Raw genomic sequence first — 24,767 nt, forward strand, 5'->3', positions numbered from 1 at the left:
CGCAAAGCCCATCTCGATAAAGAAACGATTGATCTCGCCATTCGAAAGATAATAAAGTTGAAGTAAAATAACATGGGACAAGCTCTATTCGAAAAAAAAAAATTAGAGTATACAGCAATAAATGAATCACTAACATGTGACTTCCGTCATTATTTTGAAACATGTTCACTTTTCTTTTGTCCCGTCGTCATTTGTTCATGGCGTGTGTAATGTATGAAATGCGGCGGTTGACTTGATCTCTTTAATCGAAACTTGAAAGTTACAACAACTGGTGATCCGATGTGGAGATGAAACGGGGATTGCTCGACCACACCTACTTCAAGATGCTGTGTTCTAAGCACAACCAAAATGATGGCACAAAACACATCCTTGTGCAACTAGAGCACAACAGTAGCAAGTAACATCAAAAGGAGCCTAAAGAGTATGTTTGCTGTAATCAAATGTAGGAGGCCTCTGGAAAAGTATAATTACATAGTGCACCCAATGTCTTAGAAATTTTCATCACCATTCACTGGAGAGAGAGAGACAGAGAGAGAGAGAGAGAGAGAATCTGACATGCACTGATAGGACCAAGTGCTGTCCTGTGGACCAGCACTTTTTTTCACTTTAATGCCCTCATGCCTTTACCACCGAGAGAGAGAGAGAGAGAGGGAGCCGATCATCTCAAGCTTAATCCACCTGGTTGAGAGCTCCTCTAATTGTTGGTTTGCTGCTTCTTCTCATCTTCCTCATGTTCAAAGGCACTTTGTTCTTGACAGATCTTGAGCTCCAACAACATCGAGATAGGGCTAACAAAGCCCCCCCTCTCTCTCTATCTCTCACAGAACCCTTTTGAGGTTTTGCAGGAAGGAAGAGAAAAGAAATGGAGGAATATTGAGGGGATGGACCCGTGTGCAGGCCGCGGGAGAGGAAGAACATGACCTTGTCGGTTGTTCTGCCAATGCCACTCCACACTGTCACCGCATTATCTCCCCCTCTCTTTCTTTCGTACGATCCCCACCCAACCTGTTCCTCTCTCTCCTGCTTCTTTATGGCCCGGATGGCCACTAGGAAACACAATTCCTTCCCTTAAAACTCCCTCTTTCTCTTCCTGGATTCTCTCAGATCTTTAGGATTTAGCAAGGCTACTGAATCAGCCGTTTCCTTCAATTCCCCAAATCCACAGAGCCCCAAAACACTCAGGTGAGTCTTATATACTACTGGTGGGGACCCTCTTGTGCTTCTGATCTCCTATCCTCACAGTTTTTCACTTTCAAATTCCAAACACTTACCTTTCTTTAGGGGGGAAAAAGAGGGAGATTTTTTTTTTTTTTGGGTCGAAAAAAGAGGGAGATTGAGTTGGGAGTTTTGTGTCATTGTGTGTGTGTTCTTCCTTCCTTCTGCTTTGGTTGCAAGACTTTGGAATCCAGCTAGGGAGAGAGAGAGAGAGAGAGAGAGAGAGAGAGAGAAGGGTTTTCAAAACAGTGAAGTGGGTTGGTTGGTGGGATCAGCACCAGACACAATGTCAAAATCAGCGTGAGAAAAGAAGCAGCAGCTTGTAGGAATATAAGTATTTCTTGTGGGGGGTCAGCTAGGGTGGATTAGGCCTGAGGATTAAGATGCTTCTCTGATTAGATGGGACGATGAATTAGGGTGGAGATCAGCACAGGAGACTCCATGATTTAAGAGGGATAAACCATGATGGAGAGTAGAAGAAGATGATAGACCTCTGTAGCTTGTTTTGACTTCCATTAAATAAGCACGTTGGGAGATTTGGAAGATCAAGGCTGTATTTATCACCAGGCCTGGGCAAAGATTAGATGGAACTGGGAGGCCAAGAACAGGAAAGAGAGATGCCAAGTTCTTTGGGGTACAAGTACAACCCTCCACATGAAGATTCTTCCTCCAAATTCTCTCCTGCAAATACAGCCTCTGGTGTTAGAAGAGATCAAACCCTAGATCATCGCAATCATCTATATCCTCAGAACCACCACCCACCAAATCCACACCAATCAGCAAGCAAGCCTAGAAGAGAGTATCAAGAAACCGACCAAGATCAGTTTGCAGTTGCGTCTCCATCTCCGATCGCTGTAGCTCCCGGGGGCAGTTCGGTCAGCATTAGACCACACGCGGAACCGCTCTCACCGCCGCTAGGGCGACACACGCAATCCCCCACGCCAGAGCTGCAGCTGGCGACCGCTATTGTCTCTGCCTCCACTGTCCGGTATAGAGAGTGCCTCAAGAATCATGCGGCAAGCATGGGCAGCCATGTTGTCGACGGTTGCGGAGAATTCATGCCCAGTGGGGAGGAAGGGACGCCGCGGTATTTCAGATGCGCTGCGTGTGAGTGCCACCGCAATTTCCATAGGAAGGAGGTCGATGGTGAACCGCAGTACACACCTAGCCACTACTATAGCAGCAACAAAACGAATGGCCAAAGAGCTGCTTTACCTCCTCCCCAACAACATCATGCAATTCCCCAGCCAAACCCAATCAATCTGCATCACAGGTTCTCTTATTGCATATCAAGTGCTGCTGCTGCCACCGCTGGCATGGCGGCCCCAAATCAACAAGTGATGATGGCCTTCGGCGGGGGTGTCCCGGAAGATTCTTCAAGTGAAGACCTTACTATGATTCAACATAGTGATGCTGTGCTTCGATCGACACAGCTGGGGTCATCGAAGAAAAGGTTTCGGACAAAGTTCACTCAGCAACAGAAAGACATCATGTTGGAATTCGCCGAGAAGTTGGGGTGGAGGATTCAGAAGCAAGATGAACAAGAAGTGATGCAATTCTGCGCCGAGGCCGGTGTGACAAGGAAGGCCTTCAAAGTGTGGATGCACAACAACAAACAAGCCATGAAGAAGCAACAAAGGTAAAAAGATCAAGTTACTCTTGTTAGGGAATAAGATTGTAATTGTCGATACTGTCTGTTCATGATTAGAGGAAATAGATCGGAGCAGTCAATTTTGGCTGACTTCCCCCCGTTTCCAAGGCTTTGTTGTAGCAAAGATCCTGCCGTTTTTAGATGCTTCCGAATCATCAGCAACTCAGAGCTGCTTATTAATTCATGGTAAAACCTGCCTACCGTCCCCAATTGAGGCCTCTTATATGTTGGGGGACATTGAATTATACAGAAAGATAATAGCTAGAATGAATTTTTTGGGTCCTCGAGACAAAGGTGAAGGTACATGTACTAACTTCAATTTGGGTTTTCAGCTGGAAAAGTTTCATGTACAATGTTTCTAGCTTAACTTCCTAAGCTCTTTGTCCCATGATGTTTTGGTTCCTTTGGTGCCCATTTTCTCAATCATCAGCTTCTTAAAAGGATCAAACGATAAAGGAAAGAGGAGTTGACAGTATCTCTCTTTAGGTCGCTAAAGTACTGAATAAGATAGCGATACCTAAGAAACCACCATGAATATGACCAAAAAAAAAAAAAAAAAAGAAACCACCATGAAAACTTCCGAGTTTACACTATTCAGGCACTGCTTAGGGAAACTATGTAAGATTCTTCTTAGAAGCTGAAAAATTAATCACTATTAGGGTCCCTTGCGATGAGGGACGTACAGTGTACCTCTATTTGCTACTTTTAATGCATGGGGGACACTGTTACGCCTCTGTCAGACAAATTCAGACAAATGGTCCCATGAGATGGATATGTCATTCACCCTTTTGTGTTTCAATTCCTGATAAGTTCATGCTATTTGAAGACCAAGAAAAGACAGAACCAGGAGGACTTTACATAGGAAATCTACTTGATCGCACAAGATCTATCTTGTCCAAATAAAAATGTGGCAAGGATTGGACCAGGATAGCTTTCACATGAAATTGTACAATCTACAGTTTAGGTGAGCCCTCTCCATAATTTCAGCTAGGGTGGTCCTCTAAGCGTGGTGGATGATCTAACAGAAGGCAAGGAAGTCGATCGTCACATCTTAGAACGAAGCCAGAAGAGAAATCGCACTAGCGACAATGGTAGAAATGTTCGAGACAAATAAGAAAGAAGAATATCGGGATTCAATATTGAACGCACTTGGAAGGAACAAGCTTCGTCGCTAACTGGAACAAGTTCAGATAACGAATTCACCACTTTTTGCATGCCTGTTGTTTTCACTTCGGCCTACTCCTTGCTCAATGGATAGATGTTCATTCCAGCACTTGGAAATAAAAAGAGATTAGTTTCGTCACCATTTAGAAAAAATGAGATTCCTAGGACGCTGACCTCAAAGTATCAATAGACAGATGCAAAGAAGATAACACGACGAAAGTGACTGAATCTGTCGATGGAGTGGGAGCTCTTCAGACCCCTAGACTCAGACGATGTTGAAAGGATCCAAGTTTGTTTCAAGCTTGTTTTCAGAGTCAAAACCATGCTGAGAATAAAGGTGAAAAAGGTTGAAGCGGAAATTTTTCATGCCTTGCTCCCTTAGAATTAGCAGCTGATGCTGTACAAAATGTCATGCCCTCAGCCGAGAAAATGGAAGAATCATCTCCAAAGCATGTCAACAAGCAGCAATTACAAAGAGAAACACTTGAAGATTCTCTCAAGGAAGCCATTTCATCAAGTTTAGAGTTCTAAATCTCATGAAATAAACTGAAGCACATTTAGTTTGTCAACCAGTTGTGAACAATCCTGCAGTGGGCAGCTGAACTAGTATATATTGCAATATCTAGGGCAGCAAAGCTGTCTCCACTGTTTTAGCACTATCAGCAAACAACATATTCATAATCTAGAATTATTATTCTCATCCGTATTAAGACGATGAGGGCTAACCAAAGTGTGGTAATGAAAAGGTAAATCTACTAACCAGGAGTTATTATTCTCGTCTGAACACAGATGATGAGGGCTAACCAAAGAGTGGTACTGAAACAGTAAATCTACATCACTCTCTTGACTAAATCCTTTCATTGGAGGCTCAAGATCTTACCATGAGGCGAGTTAAAGGTCGCACCTAGTTAGTTGAATCATCAAAACTATGAAATGACCGAAAGTTACTAATTAATGTCACAATAGTTGATTGGGCTTACAGCTCCGAGCCGTCCGATCTCATCTTTGATCCAAGATAACCGGCTGCCTCTGAAGCCCTTTCCTTCGCTGCTTCATAATTAGACTTGGCCTCATGCGTCATGGCCTCCTTGGCTGTTTTATACGATTCCCCGACCTTCTTAAAAGCTTCATCATATGCATCCATTGCTTCATCTTTCCCATAGCCCATTGCACCAGCCACTTGATCCCCCACATCACCAGCTTTCTCCGAATCCATGTCCGATGCCCTGTTGACCCCGTGCTTTGCCTCGTCATATGCATTCGCTACTTTCTGCTTTCCATATCCTACAGCTCTTTCAATAGCCTCCTGGGCATCACCAATCTTGTCTGAAACCATGTTCTTTGCCTCGTTGTAACCGTCCTCTAGTTTGTCTTTTCCGTACCCCATTGCACCTGTCATTCTCTCTCTCGCATCACTAGCCCCATCTGAAGCCACATCAGTGGCCATGTTCAGCTTCTCCTTAGCTTCACCGTAGAGATCAGAAGCTCTTTCTCTGCCATCTCTTATTTCTCCTTGCACGCTATCTGAAGCCATGTCGGTGGCGTTATTCAATTTGTCTTTTGCTTGACCATAAAGATCAGCTGCTCTATCTATTCCATGGCCCACAGCTCCAGATATATCACTAGCTCTATCTAAGCCCATATCAGTAGCCATGAGCAGATAGTCTTTAGTTGTGCCATAAGTACCAGCTGCTTTGTTTTTGCCATACTCCATTGCTTCCGCCATTGAATCTTTGGCATCACCAACGCTATCAGATGCCATTCTCATACCTTGGTCGGCTTTCTCCGAAGCAAAACTCCCTATGTCATGAGCTTTTCCGTAGGCCAAATTGGCAGCCTCTCCGGCTTTGTCAGAAGCAAATTTCGAGGCATCTGCATGAATAGAAGAGTGACCAAGGAATAACATATGAGACAGGTCTGTCAATTAGGGCTTCGATGCATGAGTCATCTTCCTATCCTAGTTATATGTACGACTTGTGCAATATTGAAAGAAATCCACTCCAGTATCATTAGACTGATGCCTCCACAATGCCTTTGCATGAAATGAAGAGACATCCAATTTTAGTCATGAAGATTTGGGGACAATTTCTTGCTTCACCAGACAATCATGGATTTATTAGATATCTACATATTTTTTAAAGTAATTTCTTAGAAGATAACTTGCAGCAGTGTCGTCTTTCCTATTAAGTTGTATCAACCATATGAATATATGCCACAAGAACTTCAAAGAACTTCAAAGAACAAAATGTGCAAGAGAAACGAAAACAAAAATCACACACATGCAAAGTGTAAGGTCGTGATGAATTACCCGATGCGGCAGATTTCATTGTACTGGTGGCCTTTGAAGCGGCATGCCCAGCCTTATCAACGATATCGTAAGCTACATCTTCCACTTTGTCTTGCTTAGTTGTAAGACCTCCCCTATCACATAATTCCTCGCGTCAGCAAGTGATACATACTTCTATCAACTACACAATTCAAGTAACACACTCGAACAAAGTTACACAAAAATTTGAACTGGAGGACAAGAAATAAGCTTCAAGCTTTGTGATCCCTAGAATCAATTCAAACTCGTTTGACAAATATTCGAAAATTAAGGACATAAAGTACCAATCCAAACACAGATATCATCGATGAATAGTGCAGTGTTTACAAACAATAAAGCGTTTAACAACTCCAATTTCCCAAATTTTCTCAGCTTTTTTTCTTGTGGGCAATAATAGGGGCATAAAGCGAGAGAAATTAGGAACTACAAAATCTAGTGGAAAAGCAATGCACTTTACTGCTCATATTTGTCACAATCGAAGTTATTTTCAACTCGCAGCATCTTTGAGAAAAATTAAGCCTAAGTCGATAATCTTGAACATCTATGTGGCTCCATGCATATCTTTTACAATTAGGAACGTTTATCTGTCCACTTCCAGCAGAAAAATTAGTTTGCACAGACTAAACTTAGTTTCCTAATCCTAATGGTTTCTCTTGTTTGCAAGCAACTTCTCAAACAGGACCATAACCTCGACCTGATCTTTGAATGGAATAATGCTTGCAAACTCTCCAGCTAAAGCAAGAAGTCTAGGACAATGTCTGTTAGTAGATTTGCCCTTGACTGTAGTATAGATTAACAAACATATAGATGTACTCTATCAGCCTAATTACTAAACTACCCAAATATAATTAATACCCCAGCTGTACTGAGTTCTCTATATTGCAGGGAGGAAGAAATAGTGCAAAACAGCAGTATTGTCTCCATTTAGATGGCAATTTATGGAAGTAGTGTTCCATCTATAACTATACTTGACGGCACAAAAAGTCATTCAATTGCACCTTTTCACATGAACGCCATTTCTTCGATTCATTACATGGAAATCTTAAATTAGAACCAAGTTACTAAAACTGACCAATAAACAATGGAACAAGGAGATGATGTACTGGCATGAAACAAATGATACCAATAAAAAAGCCCCCAAAAGTAAAATGACCTTTCCGTCCAATTTACCCGGACATTTCAAGCAATATGTATGAAGAAAGGCTAATGCAAAACCTCTTCCCTTGAATTCCTTCATTTATATGCTGTTAATTATTGTAGCATCCCATGCCATCAACTAACTGAACTTAACCAGCAATTCTAGACAATGATTATTTTTGAAATTATGGCACAGCTATATTACATCATGTGATAACATACTTGGGAAAAATAAACTACTAGATTTCCTAAAGGAACATCTCATATGGATAATAGCATAATAACATTATCATCCATCTGAATTACTGTTCAGTTCAATTTGAGGTTGAAAATATGTACCTATTATATCCGTTATATCACTCGATCAAACACTAGATTGCGCTTGAATCCATACATTCACCCTTGATCTATATGTTTCATTTGGAATCTATCAAAATTTGCTACCATCTTACCCATCAAACAATGAATGTCTATCATATTCGTGGTGTATAGTCATCTCTAATAGTTTTACGGAAATATGCGGTAACCTTTATAACTGACAGTACAATGAAAGGCAAAATGGTATATATTTGAACATTTTGTCGTGCTTTTCAGGGATGATGAACACAATGTATTTATCTTCAGAAAAATCGTAACACGTGCTTAGATTGATTAACGTTTGACTAATGTGATTATCAGTTAATCTGTCCGATGATGCAGACAGTCATAAATCTTGAACGCAATCGATCACCATAACACGCCGAAAGCACGAAAAGTGTAAAACAGGCTCAGCAATAACACATTCCCCTCTGACCAAAAAAAAAAAAAAATAATAATAATAATAACACATTCCTCAAATTACTCGTCGGACCTGCCACCCGTCTCAATCTATCGTGGACCGAAAATCCCAGACGATAATCATCACACACAAATGCAGATTCGAAATTGTGAACGCTCGATCGATTCAATTAGAGAGAGAGAGAGAGAGAGAGAGAGAGAGAGAGAGAGAGAGAGAGAGAGAGAGAGAGAGCGAGAGAGAGTAAATTACTCCCAATCGGCCCAGGAGTCGGTCCCGTCCTGCCAAGCTCTGTGCTTGGCGTCGTCCTTGGCATCGTCTGCCCAACACCAGCACGTCCCCGGCGCGACCGCCAGCAGCAACGTGATGGAAATCAAAATCCTCTTGGCCATGCTTCTTCTCCGGTGCAAAGTTGCAGTCTCGCAGCGACTGATCCAAAAATAACAGGTAAAAAGATAAAAGGAAGCTCTGGTTCGAGTACGCGAAGGCGAGTGTCTCTCTGCGCGCGAAATCTGAAAGGCGAGCGATTGAGGAAGAAGATGAAGATGACGACGAAAGAAGCGAAGAGGGAAACGCAGTGCGAAGAGAGCCGTTAAAAGCAGGTTCGGAAAACGTGGCGGGTGGGGGGGGACGAAGCTGACCGGGCGGAGGTGGCGACACGTGTCGCTGGCAGGGAAGGCCACGGGGTGCCGCGTCGGTCGGGGGCGCGGGGAGGATTTCGCGCGCGTATCGGGTTTTGAGTTTTGAGCAGCGGTGTCTAGATGAAAGGAAGAACGTTTCAAAGGGCAGACTATTTTTCGGGGAACGAAAAAAAAAAAAAAATGCCCAGATGACAAATATGATCGGGAACTTGACTTATGACTAAATTTTTATTTTCTTCTCTCAAATAGTATGGCTCAAAATTATCCACGTTATTGTCAATCATAATACTTAGGACGACCAACATCCACGTCGGCGATTTTCAATCAAAATTGACCGAACGAATTAAATTAATATATATACAAAACAACTTAAAACTTAATTGGTACCGATATGATAGATTCATGATTTTTTTTTATGAAACTTTTTTCACTGCAATTCAATGACATTAATCGAACACTCTAAAAAGGCTCGTGCACGTAATATCATAAAACTATTTGTTATATTGGTTGTTGATACTATATACGTGTATTATTCGATGAATTAAACAATTCATGGCCCATCTTGTCCATCAAATATGGGAGGAATTTTTCAACCAACCCGAAGTACAAAATCTAATTTTGTAGAAATTGTTTACCTTGAAATTTCGTAGCTTCTCATTTTCGAACACACGTATCACGTGCGCAAATAAGTTATGGCGCATTGAAATTTTTAACAAACATAGCCATACAAGAATGGTGAATGCATACGAACTAGTATACAAGGTGCCAATGCCATTGTGTGCAAAATGATGGTAATGATTAACTACTCTCAAACCCTTAAGAGCGGCATGGAAGATTTGGGCATCGTGAAATTTCCAACTCACGAACTGGGACCACTCTTTCGAATTTCATCTACTTCTTGCGAACTACTCCGAGCATGACCACCTACACAGGACGAAAGTCTATACTTAACCAGTTCACGGGCATACAGGTATCCATGGGCCTTCTATATATTCAAGGACATGGGCATAGAGATTTGACTACCTGAGAAACGAGTACTTTAGCTCTTATGACGAAGCATACGAGAGTTTCTCATGGGATCAACCCCACCCTCCCCTTCAACTTTATCAAGAAAATGACCTCCGTGATCAAATATAAAAGAAAGGACATTCTCCTAGGTGCATGCTATTATTCCTCTCCCTGTATTCGTTCCAGGAATGACTCTAGTAATAAGTAGGAGGTAATAATGCACAAATAAACAGCAAGGCAATCATCATCGCCTAGTTCAATTGAGAATAAATCAAACGAATTTCAATTAGCTAATTAACAGAACCACCAAAGAGACAATGATGTTCTAGGACATTAGCAATGATGTTCTTGTATCATGCATGACACAGAATCATTTGATGTTTGGATAATTTCTTGTCTAAAATTAGGCAGATGTTCCCAATAAAACTGATGCAAAGTCAAGCCGCAGCAAGGGTAATGCCCTAACCAAAGATTGGCAATTACCGCAAGGTCATATTCCGAAAACATGAAGATGTACACATAAATTTTTCCCATTACTTGGGACAAATCTACAAAAGAAAGTTTCATCTCAATCAGATGGAAGCAGCAGCTGCAACTGCTCAACCTCTCGAAGGACCACTGCTGCTTCCTTCTAATCTACTTCCCTGGATTTCAATCGTTTTGTACAGTATGAGCATTATCCCATCTACCAAAGAATTGCATAGAAACACGTCTTTCCCATTAAAAGCCAAGGATTACAAATGAGACGATTTCGCAGAAAATTTTTTGGGGAAGCAGCCTCTCCATTAAGAAAAGGAAAACTTGCAAACCAGAATCTAGGCAGGCTGACCACCATCGGCTGCCAATTTTATCCGCTGTTGATGCTCTCCAACTTTGTATTCTACAATCTCCTTGAAAAGATCGGCATCTAAGAGACAGTCTGGCCTTCCATAGACAGCTGCTTGCACGCTGGCCATTAGTTTCGCTATCTCTCGGCCAGAGAACCCCTCCGTCTTCTGAGCAGTTTCCCGAAGCACATCATCTGACAAGTCTTTTATGGTTATCTTTTGAGGCTGCTTCTTAAATAGAGAACCCCACTGAGATCTTTCATCCCCTTCACCGCAGAGGTACTTCCTCAAATAGAGTTTCAGCAGTCTAAATCGTTCCTCCTCCCCAGGAAGTGGAAACGCGATCACTTCATCGATGCGGTCAGTCACAGCTTTATCAAGATCCCCAGGCCGGTTTGTTGCTAGGACGAGAACAATGTCTCTGGATTGATCTCCAGTCCGGAAGAGCAAAGCGTTCAGAGCACTACGCTGAGCCTCACTCATATATGTACTGTTACGCCTGCATTTGAAGAAGGAATCATGACAGGTGATGGAAAATTGTGCATAATCAAACAGAATCTGATCCTAACAACCGTATTCATATCCCAACGGAATAATGGGCTCATTTAAAAGCATCAATTTAAAAAAAAAAAAAAAAGGCATCAATTTTACCAACCTCACACTTCAACATGTTACTAAACAACGAAGGGATTCCAACAAAACGACATCTTCACTGACCAAACTACAATCATACCAGCATATAAACAATCATAGAGCTTTCTGCAATCTGCTATATATCGTGTACACCAACAAATCAGTTCTTTACGGCCAAACAATTTCTCAGATCAATTTCCTCAAAGAAATCACATAAGTAAAATTTAGCAACATTCCATCAAGCCACTTCATTCCTAAGGCTTTGCTGATAATAGTCAAAAAGCAAACCGCAGTTTCATTAAACACATTGAAGATCAATACATGCAAGAAAAGAACTCACTCGCATAGAAAAGCATCTGCCTCATCTATGAAGAGAAGGAGACCCTTCTTTGACTTTTTAGCCCAGTCAAATATTTGATGGATTTTGGTGACGGCCTGTGGACCTAGCGGGGCAACATCCCCTCCGGTCATCATGGCATAATCTAAACCCTGGAAGAGGAAATAAATAAATTAATAAAGTTTTGATATACCCATCTGAATGCACACAAGAAATGGAAAGGACAGCTAGAAAAGGAAAAACGCGTGCGCACGCGCGCACAACACCAAAGAAGTACAAAAGCAACATAAACATAATTGAAGAAAACATTTAGGTAGATTGTAAAAAGACATGATGAAGTTTACAGGGCTATCAACAAGCCTTCAATGGAATTCAAGTTAGGGCACATCATTTTCTGCTATTCTTTGCCTAGAGTTGCGAGGTTGAAAAAACTAAAAGAGAAATGAAAGGAGCAAACAACTCAGGGGAAAGAATAACACTGAAATGAGCAAGAGTTGCTACCATACCGATTTTCGAGCTATCTCCCTAGCGACCATAGTTTTTCCTGTGCCAGGAGGTCCATAAAACAGCATATTGCGGAATGGAGCCTCATGAGCCTTGGTGTTTGCTGTAGCTCTAGCAAGTTGTCCTATTCTTTTCTGCAATGAAGGGTGGAGAACAATATTTCCAAGGCCATTTTTACTCTCTGAAAGCACTGTGGAGCCAGCTGCAGCAGCAGTGCTATAATTCATAAGTTTGTTTCCTCCCCGAGAAATAAGGCCCGACCAAGGAAATTTAGAAATGGATGATTCCCGAATAAGTGAGGGCTGCCCAAGTATTCGGTTTATGTAACCCCATGTGACTCGAGCACCTTCCCTGAAAAACAAAATACCAGAAGAGTTTGAAGAGAAATAACAAGACCTATCTATTTCCTAGTATGCAGATGAGAGACCCAAAAACAGCCAAAGAGAGACAATTTTCCACCTATGCTAAATGCCTTTGAACAATGCCAAAGTTAAGCACTCCAAGATGCATTTTACTGAATCTTTCAGCGTTCATATCTGTCCCCACGGTGAAACTTCATTGTTATGTTGGCAGTTAAGGTTTTTTTTTTTTTTTTTTGGTCAATGTTGGCAGTCATGTTAGCTGTTAACATCTACAACATTATATAAGCTGTTTGTTATTCTATACCAAGGAGTCCTGCCTAATCCCCTAATCTATTGGAAGATACTAAATTTTAGAATTGGAAAAATGTTCAAACTGATCGATCACAATTTCCAGTATGACTACAGCACTTACATGGGATTACTACTAAGATTGGACAACAGGCATAGGTTTCGTTCCGGATTAAAGTCATAGTCCCTCATCTGCACACGGCAATCATCTATTGGCGTTTATCAGGACACCAGAAAACACATGCTCTATGTTAGTTTAACTTGAATGTGAGTTTCACGCAAACAAACCTGGTGGTGTAAATTCCTGCAGCTAATGCAGTAGCTCCACCCACAGTCACGACCAATGTGTTTCTATCATTCAGTAATATCCTAAAACCACCTGCAGATTCCATCCACGAAAAAATAAGAATGAACAAAACTGTAACACCAGAAGCAGAGAACAAACTCAAGCATATGTTAAACTGGTCTCATACCTTCAATATGACTAAATAATGTATTGATGGCAGCAAGCCACTTCTCTCTTTCACCGTTGATTCGTTCTACAAGCATTCTCCTATTATGGTCTTCTGTCAGTTTCGCTTCATGGGCCCGGCCTTCGGCCTCAGCCATGGCCTTCACTCTTATGGTTTCTCGCTCTATTTCAGCTCTTTCTTTCTCAGTCTGGCGTTGTTGGGCTTGCATCTGTTCCTCCGTCGCCCGTTTTTGCTGCTCTTTTCTTACAGAGGATTCCTCTTGCATTTGAACCAGTTCAGTATTATGGTGCCTCTGAGCTTCGTGGTCTGTCTGAGAACATTGGAAAATGATGTCATGAGTAGTTTGATAGTGATAATCTTTCCACGTGAATACAGTTCAATGTTTTAAAGGGAACACCGCAATATTTGTTGGAAAAAATCCCATCGACATCGCTAAAATACACAAGCACTGTAATCCTGAGAAAGAATAAGCTATTCAACTGGCTCAAAATCTCATCTTCAGTTATCATCGAATCAGAAGTTCCAGCCCAAAAAATAAAAGGAGCAAAAATGATGCTCCTCAAGATTTCTCCTTCCTAATAGCATATTGATGCTTCTATGTTAGTTCTTTTCATAAGTAAAAGAGCTTTTAGTGCAAAATGGTACCAAGGGGGTGCCAACCCATGCAACAAATCGTAGGTATAACTCAAGTCTCTAACTGTCAACAAGGTCGATTCTCAATGTTAGTCATTGCACCTGCATTCTCTTTCTCGCCAACTCATCTTCATATCTGAGCATTTGAGCTTTTGCCTGCGCTTGTTGCTGAACCAAATTTCTCTGCTCTTCAGCCAGTTTCCTCTGCCTGTCCTGCCAAAGACAATGTCAAAGGATCGGGCCATAAAAACTCAGTGGCAAATTGCAAAAAAGTAACGGCGATCTTAGAAAACAAATTGCAGCACAACATGGAAGACTCAGCAATGTAATTCATTAAGAAAAACCCAAGAAATCCAATAACGAGCAAACACATCACGTAATCGTCAGTTACATGAATCAAGAGGATACTGCAGACTGAGCTTAAATTGTTAACTGAGCAAGTGATTATTCATAGAAAGACGGATCAATCACAGGTCCAGTACTCACAATGTCAGTTTGAGCTTGAATTAACTCATAATGGATCTTCTCCGCAGCTATCTCAGCTAAACGATTCTGTTCTTGCTTTCTCATCACCTCAAAAACCTGCCCATTCATTCAACGCCCCAAAATAAATTTCTACCAAATTCAAAATGATCACAATCAGAACCTCTCGTTCCATATCCACTTGCCATCAACCGTATCGGTTTCTCCACAACCGAGCAGAAAACAGAGATCGACAACAAACAAAAGAAACACTAGAGACCTGTTTCGCATGAGGAGAGCTGTTGATTTCCCGGAGGGCCTTCGCTCCCCTCTCCAACGCCTCCGGGTCGAACCCCGAACCTCGCGGCTCCTCGGGAGGCTCAGGCTGCGCCGGCGAGGCCGCGTCGGAAGGAGCACCTTCAGCGTGCTGCTGCGGCGGAGACGGAGGCGGCGCGGAAGAGTAGAAACCCGGCAAGCGGAAGGGAGCGTCGGCGTACGCGCGGGTCGATAGCGTGGACAGGGAGGCGGCGGCGGCCGCGGCCGCGGCAATCGCCGAGGACAGCCTCGAGGCCGCCATTTCCGAGCTTCAATCCGAGGCCCTCGGCGCTTCCACAAGAAAGGGAAGAGAGACCGGGAGGTACGGATCGAGATTGAGAGGAAGAGGGTCGTTTTTGGCGCGAGCCGACCATAAATCCCAGGAGAGGAGAGAGAGAGACACACACACACAGAGGGTCTAGGGTTTAAGCGGGATGGGGTTTTGGAATTCGGAAGGAGGAGGAAGAAGGAGGAGGAGGAAGAGAGGGCTTTGCTTGGAGCATAATCCACACCGTGGCCCAAATCAAGGGACTCTCTTTTGGGCCCAAGCCCTTTTTTTTTTTTTTTTTGTGGTTCCTTCCTTTTGGCGTAATTTCTCCATGGATATTTTAATTTAGTTTTTCTGTTAACTTTTATAAAAAAAAAAATTCAATAGTTTCGAAAATAGACATAAAATTTCTTTTCATTTTGCGTGGTATTCTAACTTACTATACTTGCTCGACCCAAAAAAAAAAAAAAAATTACTATACCTAGGCTCGACTTTGTGTTCCACCTGTAAACCGACGATAATCAAGTTGGATATCGATCGATTTTTTTTTTTCCCGAAAGTGCCACTATGCCTTCTGTATGTCCAACTTTACAGATATCTTTCTCTTTTATTTTTCAGTTCCTCTTTTTCACATGACAATCCCAAATACTATCGAACTTCATTCGTTTAGCTAAAAATAAGTAATTTAAAAAATAATTTTGTAAAAATGATTGCCTATATTGGTTAAAATAATTAATTAAAAATATTTTTTTATTATCGATAACAATTTATATTTAAATATTTTTGTTAACGATGAAAATATTTTTCCTTTACTTAATTTTGTAATTGGTATAAATAATATTTTTCTAAGAAATTTTTTTAAATTATTTCCCTTTCTCGAAATAAATGATACTTTAATACAAAAAAAAATTAGAAAATGCGTGAAGCGATATGTGTCCGCACAAAGTGCAAGCTCTCAAAATGCTTGAAATTCACGCTCAATAAGCACCGGCGGCGACAGGGACCCTGACTGAGCCACCACACTATGGCGCCGCCGCCGCCTTCTTTCCCGTCGCTGCCGCCTTCGCCTTACCACCCATATATTCACCTTGGATCTGAGTTCGACCGACTTGATCCCCGCAGAGAGAGAGAGAGAGAGAGATTATCTGCATGATCTTTAAGCAATGGGGCTGCCGTTTGAAGCCTTTTTACTCTCAATTTGCGAAAGAAACGCTAAATTTGTCTGTACTCTATTGGTCGTCATGCTGCTCTCTTGTTCTACATTTTCTCGATCAGCTGCCTCTTGTGTTCTACTTAAGCTGCGACTGTTAACGTTGTCATTTGGTTGGGGGCTGCTGAAAACACTCTGATTTTGTTCTTGCTCCGTTTGGTCGTAGAAGAATTTCTCCCTCTGCTGTCAGTGTTAATCCTTCTTTTTTTTTCCCGAATATGTCACGTTATTGTTCCTTCAAAGTCATATGATTCTAGTGTTAATATACCAGGCTTCGTCCTCATTTCCTCTCCCATTGAAATCTGATATCTTTTCAGACGGTCATGTGTTGAGACATTGCTAGAAAGTAGGAATAACAACGAGGGATTTGCGTCTTTCAATGCGGGTTTTGACCGGTGTGGCCTGTTGTTCATCGAATTGTGAAATTCAGTTGTGTCTAATATGGTCCGTAACGAGCTTAGATAACCGATTTTTTCTGCAGATACATTGTGCAGACGGCCAAGAGGGTGAGACATTTTGCTGAATATCATAGACAAGTGGTAAATGGTACTTCATCCATTCACTTGCACTGAGTTACTCAATTTTCAAGTCGAAAATTACTTAAATCACAAAGATATTACAAGTGGAAACATCAGACCTATGATGCCTACTTCTTGTGCCTCCTGCTTTCTTGGACATAATATGCAGATCAGAATCTGCTACCCTTCATCTTAAAGCTTCAGTGGAACTCCATAGACTTCAACTGAACCTGTTGATGTAAAGCAGCGAAAAGGTTTGTCCTCCGCGCATTTAGAAGCAAAAGAAAGAAATCTTATGTACTTGTAATCAGTGAAGCAGCCAAAAATCCAGATGGGTATGAGAAATACCTGGTCTTTTGTCTCTAAGTGGAGACAAAAAGTAGAAAGGCAACAAAGTTCACAGAGGAATAGGAGACCTAGAAACTTGGGTTTGTATAATAAAACAACTGATGGCTGTGGAGGAGAATCTTCACAGAAATTAAAAAAGAAAAAGGGAACTCTTTTGTTTTCTCATGCACTGTCCTCACAAACAAGTGTCTTTGCACCAGGAAAGCATTGGACCATTAAAGCATTATCCACAGAAAACAGGAGGATCAGATGGCTCAGATCTCATGTTGGAATTTTTCCTTTTCTTCTTTTTGGGTGAGAGACAAGATAAGAAGAGTTGCATCTGCAATGTGGTCATACACTGGTTCATGCATTGCCTTTTACATGTGATATTCTGAAACACGGAAAAAAAAAATCATTGACTTGTCAAATTATCTATCGAGCCATGATGATGTGTCGCTATCTGGAATAGTTGGCAGGTGGGACAAAGGCCAACTGATCAGAGCGAAGCAAACCTGAGGGAGGACCAGTCAAGATTGAAACTTGGGGGACTTCAGATTCCCAAGTTTCTTCTCTACCGGTTCAGCTTATGGTCCCCACAAGAATAGTATTCTCACCTTGTCATTGTGGAAAAGGTTCTTAGCTATGACAATTTACTGATAAATCTTGAAAACCAGACAAAAAGTGTGAATCTTTATTTTTTTCTGTGAAGTTCAGTGACATTCAACAGTTTCTCAAAGAGTCGGTTAACAAGTCGATTGGACTTGGGTTTGGGCAAGTTGACCGAGTTGATTTGGCTTGGTTTTGGCAAGTGCCGATTAGACTCGGCTTTGGCGAGTACTATATGACATTCGTCTGTGCACAACCATGTAGTCACAGTTGGTCAAATGATATAGTTCCACACAAAAGATGTGCACACCGACTAACTATTCTTAGTTGTACCCACTCAGATGGAGCAAATCAGTATATATTTCTATAGAGAAGAACATTGACAGAACATGGGGATAGGTGTGAAGCCATCAATGCCGCAGCATGGAGATGGCCTCCGAGCCATAATCTAATGCCAGCAACCACTAAACGAAACTTGAAGAGAAGCCGTAGTCCATACATCTGAGTATATTACCTTTAGCCGCTATTGTTGCTCGACCTGTAATTAGGAAAAGGGACTCTGCCGGACTCGATGTGCTTGAGGTCCTCGATTAGAATCTCGTAGTGTCTCTTCACTTCCTCTGCGGATTTCCCTCCCACGGCCTTGGCGATCTTCTGCCACCTGTCGGGAGTGTCCTTGTCGTATAGAGCCAATGCCTTCTCGAACATCTTGTTCTGCTTCGGCGTCCAGGATGAAGAAGTCAGAGAATTCGACGCCATTTAGCGAAAAACGAATCTCTCGAAAAGGCTAAAGAGAAAGAATGTAATTGAACAGCTTGAAGGAAGATGGTAGGAGAGTAGCTCCTTATAAGAAGGAAGGAAAAGGAAGATGTGTGGGGTTGAGCCAGTTGAGAGGGAATATATCTTCGAAAGGGGGGAAGAATATGGAGTGACCCGTTTGATTAGCAGCCACAAGAAGATGCAGGACAAAGGAACACAGCTTGTGAAAGAGAGGGAAAATAAGTATCCAAAGGACGGTATCTTTGTCTTTTCTTTTCGGTTTAAAATAGAAAAACAAACGGCAGCGAAATTCCCACCAAGTTGGACCAATAGATTCAAGTGCTGACGGTGATAGTACGAGAAATCACATTGTGCTGTCTTCTCGGAATAGCATCTTTTTCGAATCTGCTAAAGCAGTGGCTGGCTTGACGATCGACAAGATTAACTGTCTCTTCAATTCAGGACAACATGAGATGATAGAATGTGCTTCTGGAGGGGCGATACTCGGGTTTTGGAAACGGGTCGATTGCGTTACGGTCATGACCCGTCGGTGTCTGGTTGATGATAATACATCGCCTATGCTCTGTACCTGGCAGAGTATAAGTAGTTCTGTAATGATTTTACAGGGATCCGCCGGGTTTCCTTCCGGCGGGATTTTTCCGTTTGGGTATCTTGGAACGTTGAACTCGCCAAAGTTCTTCCTCTTCTAACCCGGTGCATAAGCACCGCGATTGACTAATTAAACGCAAGTTATGTCATTCAGTTGCACTTCTGGATAAGGAGGCAGTGGCTCTCCTCCTCATCAATGACATGTCTATTTCCTCATATTTCCAGTCATTTTATTGGACGAGATGACAGTGTCCCGCTCAATGCATTAACTCGGCGTGACTAGTAATTTGCTCTTAAGTTAGATTCCCAAATGCAGTTGCTTTGGCCAGAATCAGAAAGCGACAGCAAAATTCGGGCCGGAGTCGAATGTGCCGTGTTCTTCATTTTAGGACGGGCAGCCTTAAAATTCGAAACCAGTCTACTTGTAGCTTTTGTTTCGAAGGGAAGGTGAGGATCAAACTACCAAATTGATTATCCATTCTCCATATTGCGCTCGAAGATCCCTCGAGATTCGGCGATGGTGGAGGATGATAACGAATTTGCAGAACCTTCGAGGAACTCGGATATTTCGCGCGCCGATATTTTTCTCAAGTGGCTCAAATACTTGGCTTGTTTACCTCTGGATAACTTCGTATTCAACTGCTCAGGTTCACAGAAGAATAGGGCAAGCAATCTCCACATCAATACTCAGAATGTGATGTGCAGATTTTTCAGGAGGGCAGCACTTGACTTATTCGTTTCATTCTTTTTCGTTCCTTTTTCCTGCTAGGTTGTGATTGATCTTGCTTCCTCCTGTTGAAGAAGTTTATATAATGCTATGGCCTAGTTCTTTGCTTAAAGTCAATGGAGAAAAACTTGATAAACTAATGCTAGAAATATCACCTAAAAAGGGCAGATAGGTGATTTTAAAGAACTTTAAAAACTAATGCGGAACTTAGATTATCAAGTTCAGAACCAAGTCACAAGTGATGATCTTCAGGTTGATAGATTACGCTATCTCACACAATCACTCTAAAAAGAACCTCTCGGGGATTACAGTTTGTAGCTCAAGAAGATAAGTGTTGATTCGTAGCTCTCTTCGGACTTTCGAATTTTTTATTATGTGTTCTCTTTTCTCTTCAGCACCCTGCTCTCCTTTTTATACTCCTCTACTTCCAATCTACCCATTGGACAGTCTTTACAGTATCAATCTCCAATCAGCCTATTGGAAAAATTTGCCAAAAGAAAGACTAAGTAGCCGTTGAGAATGAATTCAAAATCTCCAATTGATTCAGTCGCCCATACAACCAAACTTTGGTTTCCATTAGTAGAGTTCCTCGATTGGAAATAGATCTTATATGTGCCAATGAGTCAAAATGCCTTGCTGCAATAATTAGATCGTGAGACAAATCTATAATATTGATACTTTCCAAAGCACGAACTCCAAGCCGGATAGAAATAACTTGTGTTTCAATCCGAGTATGATGCTTAGTGGGTGCATGACAACCATTCTACTTTTCTATTGCCATTCCAAACCTATTTTTGGAACAAGTTTGGAATAGAAACTCATTTGGTAACGTAATTCTATTTTTCTATTTCTAAAACAAAAATTAGTTCCATAAATAGATTTGGAAGGGAAATCAGAAACAAAAAATTTTAGCTTCTCGGACAAACAAAAATTAGAAATAATAACCCAACACTTTTTCTCAAGTACCCACCACTTCCAACCACCACCAGCCACCGCACGCCGTCGCCCCTCGCCTCACCGCCGGCCGCTGCCACTCACCTCTAGGCATTGCCAACCCCGCCGTCGTTGACCACCACCTACGGCTAACCACTGCCGGCCGCCTCAACTATCGTCGGCCGCCTCAACTATCGTCGGCCGCCTCAACTATCGTCGGCCGCCGCCAACCTCCGCCAACCCCCACCGATCTCCGCCGGCCACCGCCAACCACACCCTACTGCCAACCTTCGTCGCCGCCAACCACTGCCCTCGGTCTCCCCCGACCACCCGCCATCGCCCCCCGCCTTACCATCGACCGCTGCTACACACCGCCAACCTCCGACGATCGCTGCCACCAACCACTATCCTCGGTCATCCGCCGTCGCTCCCCACCTCACTGCCGGCCACCACCGCCTGCCGCCAACCAACACCCACCGCCACCCTTCGCCGATCGCCGCAACCATCACCGGCCGGAGCAACCACCACCATCACTGGAGTAAAAAATAAATAATAATTTTTTATTTTTAAATAGTAAATAATAATTTCTAGAAGTAGAAATTTTCAACTGTTGTCAAACGAACTTCTGTTCTAGGATCAGAAATTTTATGCCATTATCAAAAGCATTTTTTTGCTCAAAAACTTATCCATAAACAGAAATAAAAAAATCTATTTCTAGAACATAATGGTTGTCATACACCCCTTTAGTAATTGAGTCTAATAACTCTCTGAGTCTGAAGATATCAAATGCCTTAAGAATAGACTAATTTCCAACTCCCCGGCATATTCAGGACTTGATTTATAAAATCATCCATGAGATATACAAAATAACATCCACGAAGATACTGCTATGGTTTCGAATTCCACTCATGGAGATTAAAATCTCAGTCGGCATTGATACATTCCTTCTCTATGAATTATCAGCTGCACACAAATACCTAGATGCATTTATAAGATTCAGAATGATAAAGGATTATTTTTATCATCCTCAAGATTCGTTGGCAAGTTTTCTCAACTGACAGCTCCATTCTCTGAGCAACTTGGCTATTCTGGGGAGCCCAGAACCACAAAGGAGGGTTAGGCAACAAGAATCTAACCTTTTTGGCAAGTGGAAATGGCTCATGGATACATGTTTCCAACGTCCACCCAGAATCAAGGCGTCGCTTTATGATCAGAAAGGGATTGCTATCGAACTTTGCTCCTTTTCCAAACCACTTGATCTGGCATTGTCTCTCAGGCATTAGATACGGGGTTGGTCAGCATGGCGACACACGAGCACGAGCCAGACCTCGAACGGTGAACCCAAGTCCCGACCCTTTAAAGGCTTTAACACGCGCAGCTAGACTCATCTTCACTCACCTGTTTAGTCAATCGAGCAATCACGAAAACAAACCAAGGCCGAAGTACTAGACTCCAAACCGACCTTTACCTGTCAAAAGATGACCGCATCGAACGTACCCCAGTGGCGATTGGCATCCGGGGCGAAAGGGAAAAGGTTTATTCTCTCTTGTTGACATGATCTTCAGAGAAACCAGGTATCGGAGTGGCTTGAAAAGCACGGCAGTTGGTCATCTGGGACGGCGCTAAAGAGTACGGGAGATGCACGCATTGATTGGGTTTGCATCGAACTCACCAATCATATGGGAAAGCAGATGCGCACACATGAATTATTGAACTGTTTCTGTAAGTCGTATGAGAATCAAGGTCTAAAGAATGTGTGTGGATAGCTTTTGCTGATGTCCGGAATCCTTATCATTTCCCCATCGTTTTCGGCCAAAACGGCGTGAGAATTCTCCGAATGGTCCACAGCGCCCCGGAGATAATGGGAGATGCTGTCACAGAAATCAGCAATTTAGACCAGGATGCTTCACATTCACCAGAAAACATCACACCTAAGAAAGTTAGCTTGCTTCAATGGTCAAAGCATTGCTTAGACATCATCTGAAGTTGCTTCCCCCATCCCAGCCTGCATGCTCTGTTCCCAACTGACTCGTATAGCCTTGCCATGTAATTCTACGCATGCAACGGTTATTAATTGTACACAATACGTAGCGTTGTCCCTAAACTTTTAATTTGTTCAATGTGATCATTGAATTATTGATAAATGTCCAATTTGGTCCCTAAACTGTATGAAAATATTCAATGTCGTTCACGGATTCTGCTGACGGGGCTTCCTATCCATTAAGTTTAAACGGTGGAAAAAAAAAGTTACGCGTGAATTAACCAAGTAAGATATTCATCCCAAATCAGGATATAATAATTCACATCATCAAATAAACAATGAATACGTTAACGTCCTAATTTTTGTTTTCCTTTTTCAAAAGTAGATAAATAAAAAGATAGTCATGTTGACTCATCAATTTTACACGCCAACTCAACATATAATAAACCACACCATTACGTCTAATTTTTCGTTTAAGAAGAGAAGGATAACATTGAACATTCACTAATAGGATCATAGTGAACAAATCAAAAGTCCAAGAGTAAGATTGTACATTGGATCAAAGTTCATGGACCATTTACGTCAATTTTCCTTCCCAAAACCCAGATTTTTTCTGTGCTGTCAAATGTTTAAAGGGGGTTATAGAGCCAACAAGCATTAGTTGGTTCTTTTTAAAATTATGCACTTTTGTTCTACTAATCAACTTGAATTATCAACATTTATTTATGCGACTTGCTAGTATCTCCTACCAACTAGTACAACTTATCAAGTCTCAACGTTTTTTCCTTTGATATTTACGAAATTTTCTGTTACGATACCTACTTTTATTTGCGTTTCTTAGCGACTTGTTGAATTTATCAATTTCCAACAAAATTACCAACCTTGATTGATATCCAATTATGTTACCAACAAGCTTTGAGTTACCAGCTCTCATTTGAGTTGATTACCGACGTTGATTTGGTTTTCAAAAAATTGCCAATATTCTTATATATAAACTTTTATTTACCTTCTTACTAATAAGACAAATTTAACAAATATTATATAAAATTAGCAACATTTATTTTAGTGATTTATCACTTTTTTATTAAGTTACTATCTATTTTTTGTTACCAATTCTCATGCGAGTCGCTTATTACCAAGTTCTATTTATACTCTCTAAAGGTGCGTGTGATAACAATTATGGAAGTAGATTTCTGCTCTAGAAGCGCTTCTAGAGCAGAAATCTATTTGATAATAGAGCTTCTGAAGCAGAAATCCGTTGGGTAAAAATCTTTACTTCTAAAAGAATTTTCTATTTTTAAGGTGAATTTTACTTCTGAAGTTGTTTTTTTCCCCAATTTAAGAAGTTAAAAAAAAAATTGCTTATCAACTCAAGAAATACTTTCGCCTCATCCTATTTTCATTGCGCCTCTCTTGCCCGCTCATGACTCCACCATCGCCGCCCATTGTCGCCAACCGTCGACCTTCACCGACCACCAACCACCGTCGCCAACCACCCACTACTGCCCCCTACCGCCAACCTCTATCGCCCAAGCCCATTACGCTGCCCCCCCCGTCGACCTCTGCTGCTCGCCGACCCCCGCCGATTGCCGCCCCCCAAACCTCCGGACCGCTACCGACCACCACCAACCGCCAATTGCCAACCATTGCCTCCAACCTACGCCAAGCGCCGCCGCCCACGGCCGCTATCGCCACCGTCGCCGAGTCGCTATCTTCGACCGCCGGATCAAAAAGTAAATAATATTTTTTAATAATAAAAATTATTTTTTAAACGAATTTTAAAAAAATTTAAAATGAAGTAGAAATTTTCCGGCCGCCGACAATAATTCATCATATAAGATTTTGTGTTTATAATGCTCTGGAAATAAAAATTTGTAACTATTACCAAACGAATTTCTTTGATCAGAAATCAACTTTTGACCATAAGTTGAATTTCGAAGCAGAAATGTTGCCATGCGCGCCCTATGGCTGTTGAGTGAACACTTTTATTTGTCATGTTTGCTAGCTTTTCGTGTACACCAATTCTTTTAAAAATTAACATTCTCAATTCATTTTCTTCTAATTAAGTTACTAAC

General features: G+C 41.7%; 4 protein-coding genes across 6 annotated transcripts; 1 reads left to right on the top strand and 3 right to left on the bottom strand.

Moving 5' to 3' along the window:
* Positions 1-1,324: 1,324 nt before the first annotated feature.
* On the top strand, positions 1,325-3,145 carry LOC115736425 (zinc-finger homeodomain protein 6-like). The gene has a single exon (XM_030668141.2). The coding sequence runs from the start codon at positions 1,800-1,802 to the stop codon at positions 2,856-2,858; it is 1,059 nt and encodes a 352-aa protein (XP_030524001.1). The 5' UTR covers positions 1,325-1,799; the 3' UTR covers positions 2,859-3,145.
* A 1,618-nt stretch (positions 3,146-4,763) lies between these two features.
* Positions 4,764-8,877, bottom strand: LOC115736399 (embryonic protein DC-8-like). The gene is made up of 3 exons (XM_030668098.2): positions 8,521-8,877; positions 6,339-6,451; positions 4,764-5,902 (listed from the first exon to the last, which is right to left on the bottom strand). The coding sequence occupies exons 1-3, from the start codon at positions 8,658-8,660 to the stop codon at positions 5,007-5,009; spliced, it is 1,149 nt and encodes a 382-aa protein (XP_030523958.1). The 5' UTR covers positions 8,661-8,877; the 3' UTR covers positions 4,764-5,006.
* Positions 8,878-10,149: 1,272 nt separating this feature from the next.
* LOC115736361 (ATPase family AAA domain-containing protein 3-like) lies at positions 10,150-15,199 on the bottom strand. The gene is made up of 8 exons (XM_030668040.2): positions 14,717-15,199; positions 14,461-14,556; positions 14,077-14,187; positions 13,342-13,651; positions 13,157-13,247; positions 12,221-12,569; positions 11,718-11,866; positions 10,150-11,243 (listed from the first exon to the last, which is right to left on the bottom strand). The coding sequence occupies exons 1-8, from the start codon at positions 15,011-15,013 to the stop codon at positions 10,733-10,735; spliced, it is 1,914 nt and encodes a 637-aa protein (XP_030523900.1). The 5' UTR covers positions 15,014-15,199; the 3' UTR covers positions 10,150-10,732.
* Positions 15,200-16,766: 1,567 nt separating this feature from the next.
* On the bottom strand, positions 16,767-18,634 carry LOC115736363 (protein RADIALIS-like 3). Of its 3 annotated transcripts, none has more exons than XM_030668041.2 (2): positions 18,198-18,625; positions 16,767-16,977 (listed from the first exon to the last, which is right to left on the bottom strand). In XM_030668041.2, the coding sequence occupies exon 1, from the start codon at positions 18,440-18,442 to the stop codon at positions 18,200-18,202; it is 243 nt and encodes an 80-aa protein (XP_030523901.1). In that variant the 5' UTR covers positions 18,443-18,625; the 3' UTR covers positions 16,767-16,977; positions 18,198-18,199. The 3 variants fall into 3 exon arrangements, 2 of the variants coding, with proteins under 2 accessions (XP_030523901.1, XP_030523902.1); XR_007196973.1 differs by lacking the exon at positions 16,767-16,977 and adding an exon at positions 17,392-17,468 and having other exon boundaries at positions 17,590-18,632; XM_030668042.2 differs by lacking the exon at positions 16,767-16,977 and adding an exon at positions 17,392-17,468 and having other exon boundaries at positions 18,198-18,634.
* Between the last annotated feature and the right edge of the window lie 6,133 nt (positions 18,635-24,767).

This window comes from Rhodamnia argentea, chromosome 11 (assembly GCF_020921035.1).
Source record: "Rhodamnia argentea isolate NSW1041297 chromosome 11, ASM2092103v1, whole genome shotgun sequence".
NCBI lineage: Eukaryota > Viridiplantae > Streptophyta > Magnoliopsida > Myrtales > Myrtaceae > Rhodamnia > Rhodamnia argentea.

What these genes read in the sequence shown, in the direction of transcription:
- LOC115736399 (XM_030668098.2), bottom strand. Translation starts at nt 8,660, where the DNA reads ATGGCCAAGAGGATTTTGATTTCCATCACGTTGCTGCTGGCGGTCGCG. An exon ending in GACTCCTGGGCCGATTGGGA is followed by an intron (nt 6,452 to 8,520) that starts GTAATTTACTCT and finishes ATTATGTGATAG; the next exon opens with GGGAGGTCTTACAACTAAGC. An exon ending in AATGAAATCTGCCGCATCGG is followed by an intron (nt 5,903 to 6,338) that starts GTAATTCATCAC and finishes CTATTCATGCAG; the next exon opens with ATGCCTCGAAATTTGCTTCT.
- LOC115736361 (XM_030668040.2), bottom strand. Translation starts at nt 15,013, where the DNA reads ATGGCGGCCTCGAGGCTGTCCTCGGCGATTGCCGCGGCCGCGGCCGCC. An exon ending in GCTCTCCTCATGCGAAACAG is followed by an intron (nt 14,557 to 14,716) that starts GTCTCTAGTGTT and finishes ATGAATGGGCAG; the next exon opens with GTTTTTGAGGTGATGAGAAA. An exon ending in TTCAAGCTCAAACTGACATT is followed by an intron (nt 14,188 to 14,460) that starts GTGAGTACTGGA and finishes TGTCTTTGGCAG; the next exon opens with GACAGGCAGAGGAAACTGGC.
- LOC115736425 (XM_030668141.2), top strand. Translation starts at nt 1,800, where the DNA reads ATGGAACTGGGAGGCCAAGAACAGGAAAGAGAGATGCCAAGTTCTTTG.
- LOC115736363 (XM_030668041.2), bottom strand. Translation starts at nt 18,442, where the DNA reads ATGGCGTCGAATTCTCTGACTTCTTCATCCTGGACGCCGAAGCAGAAC.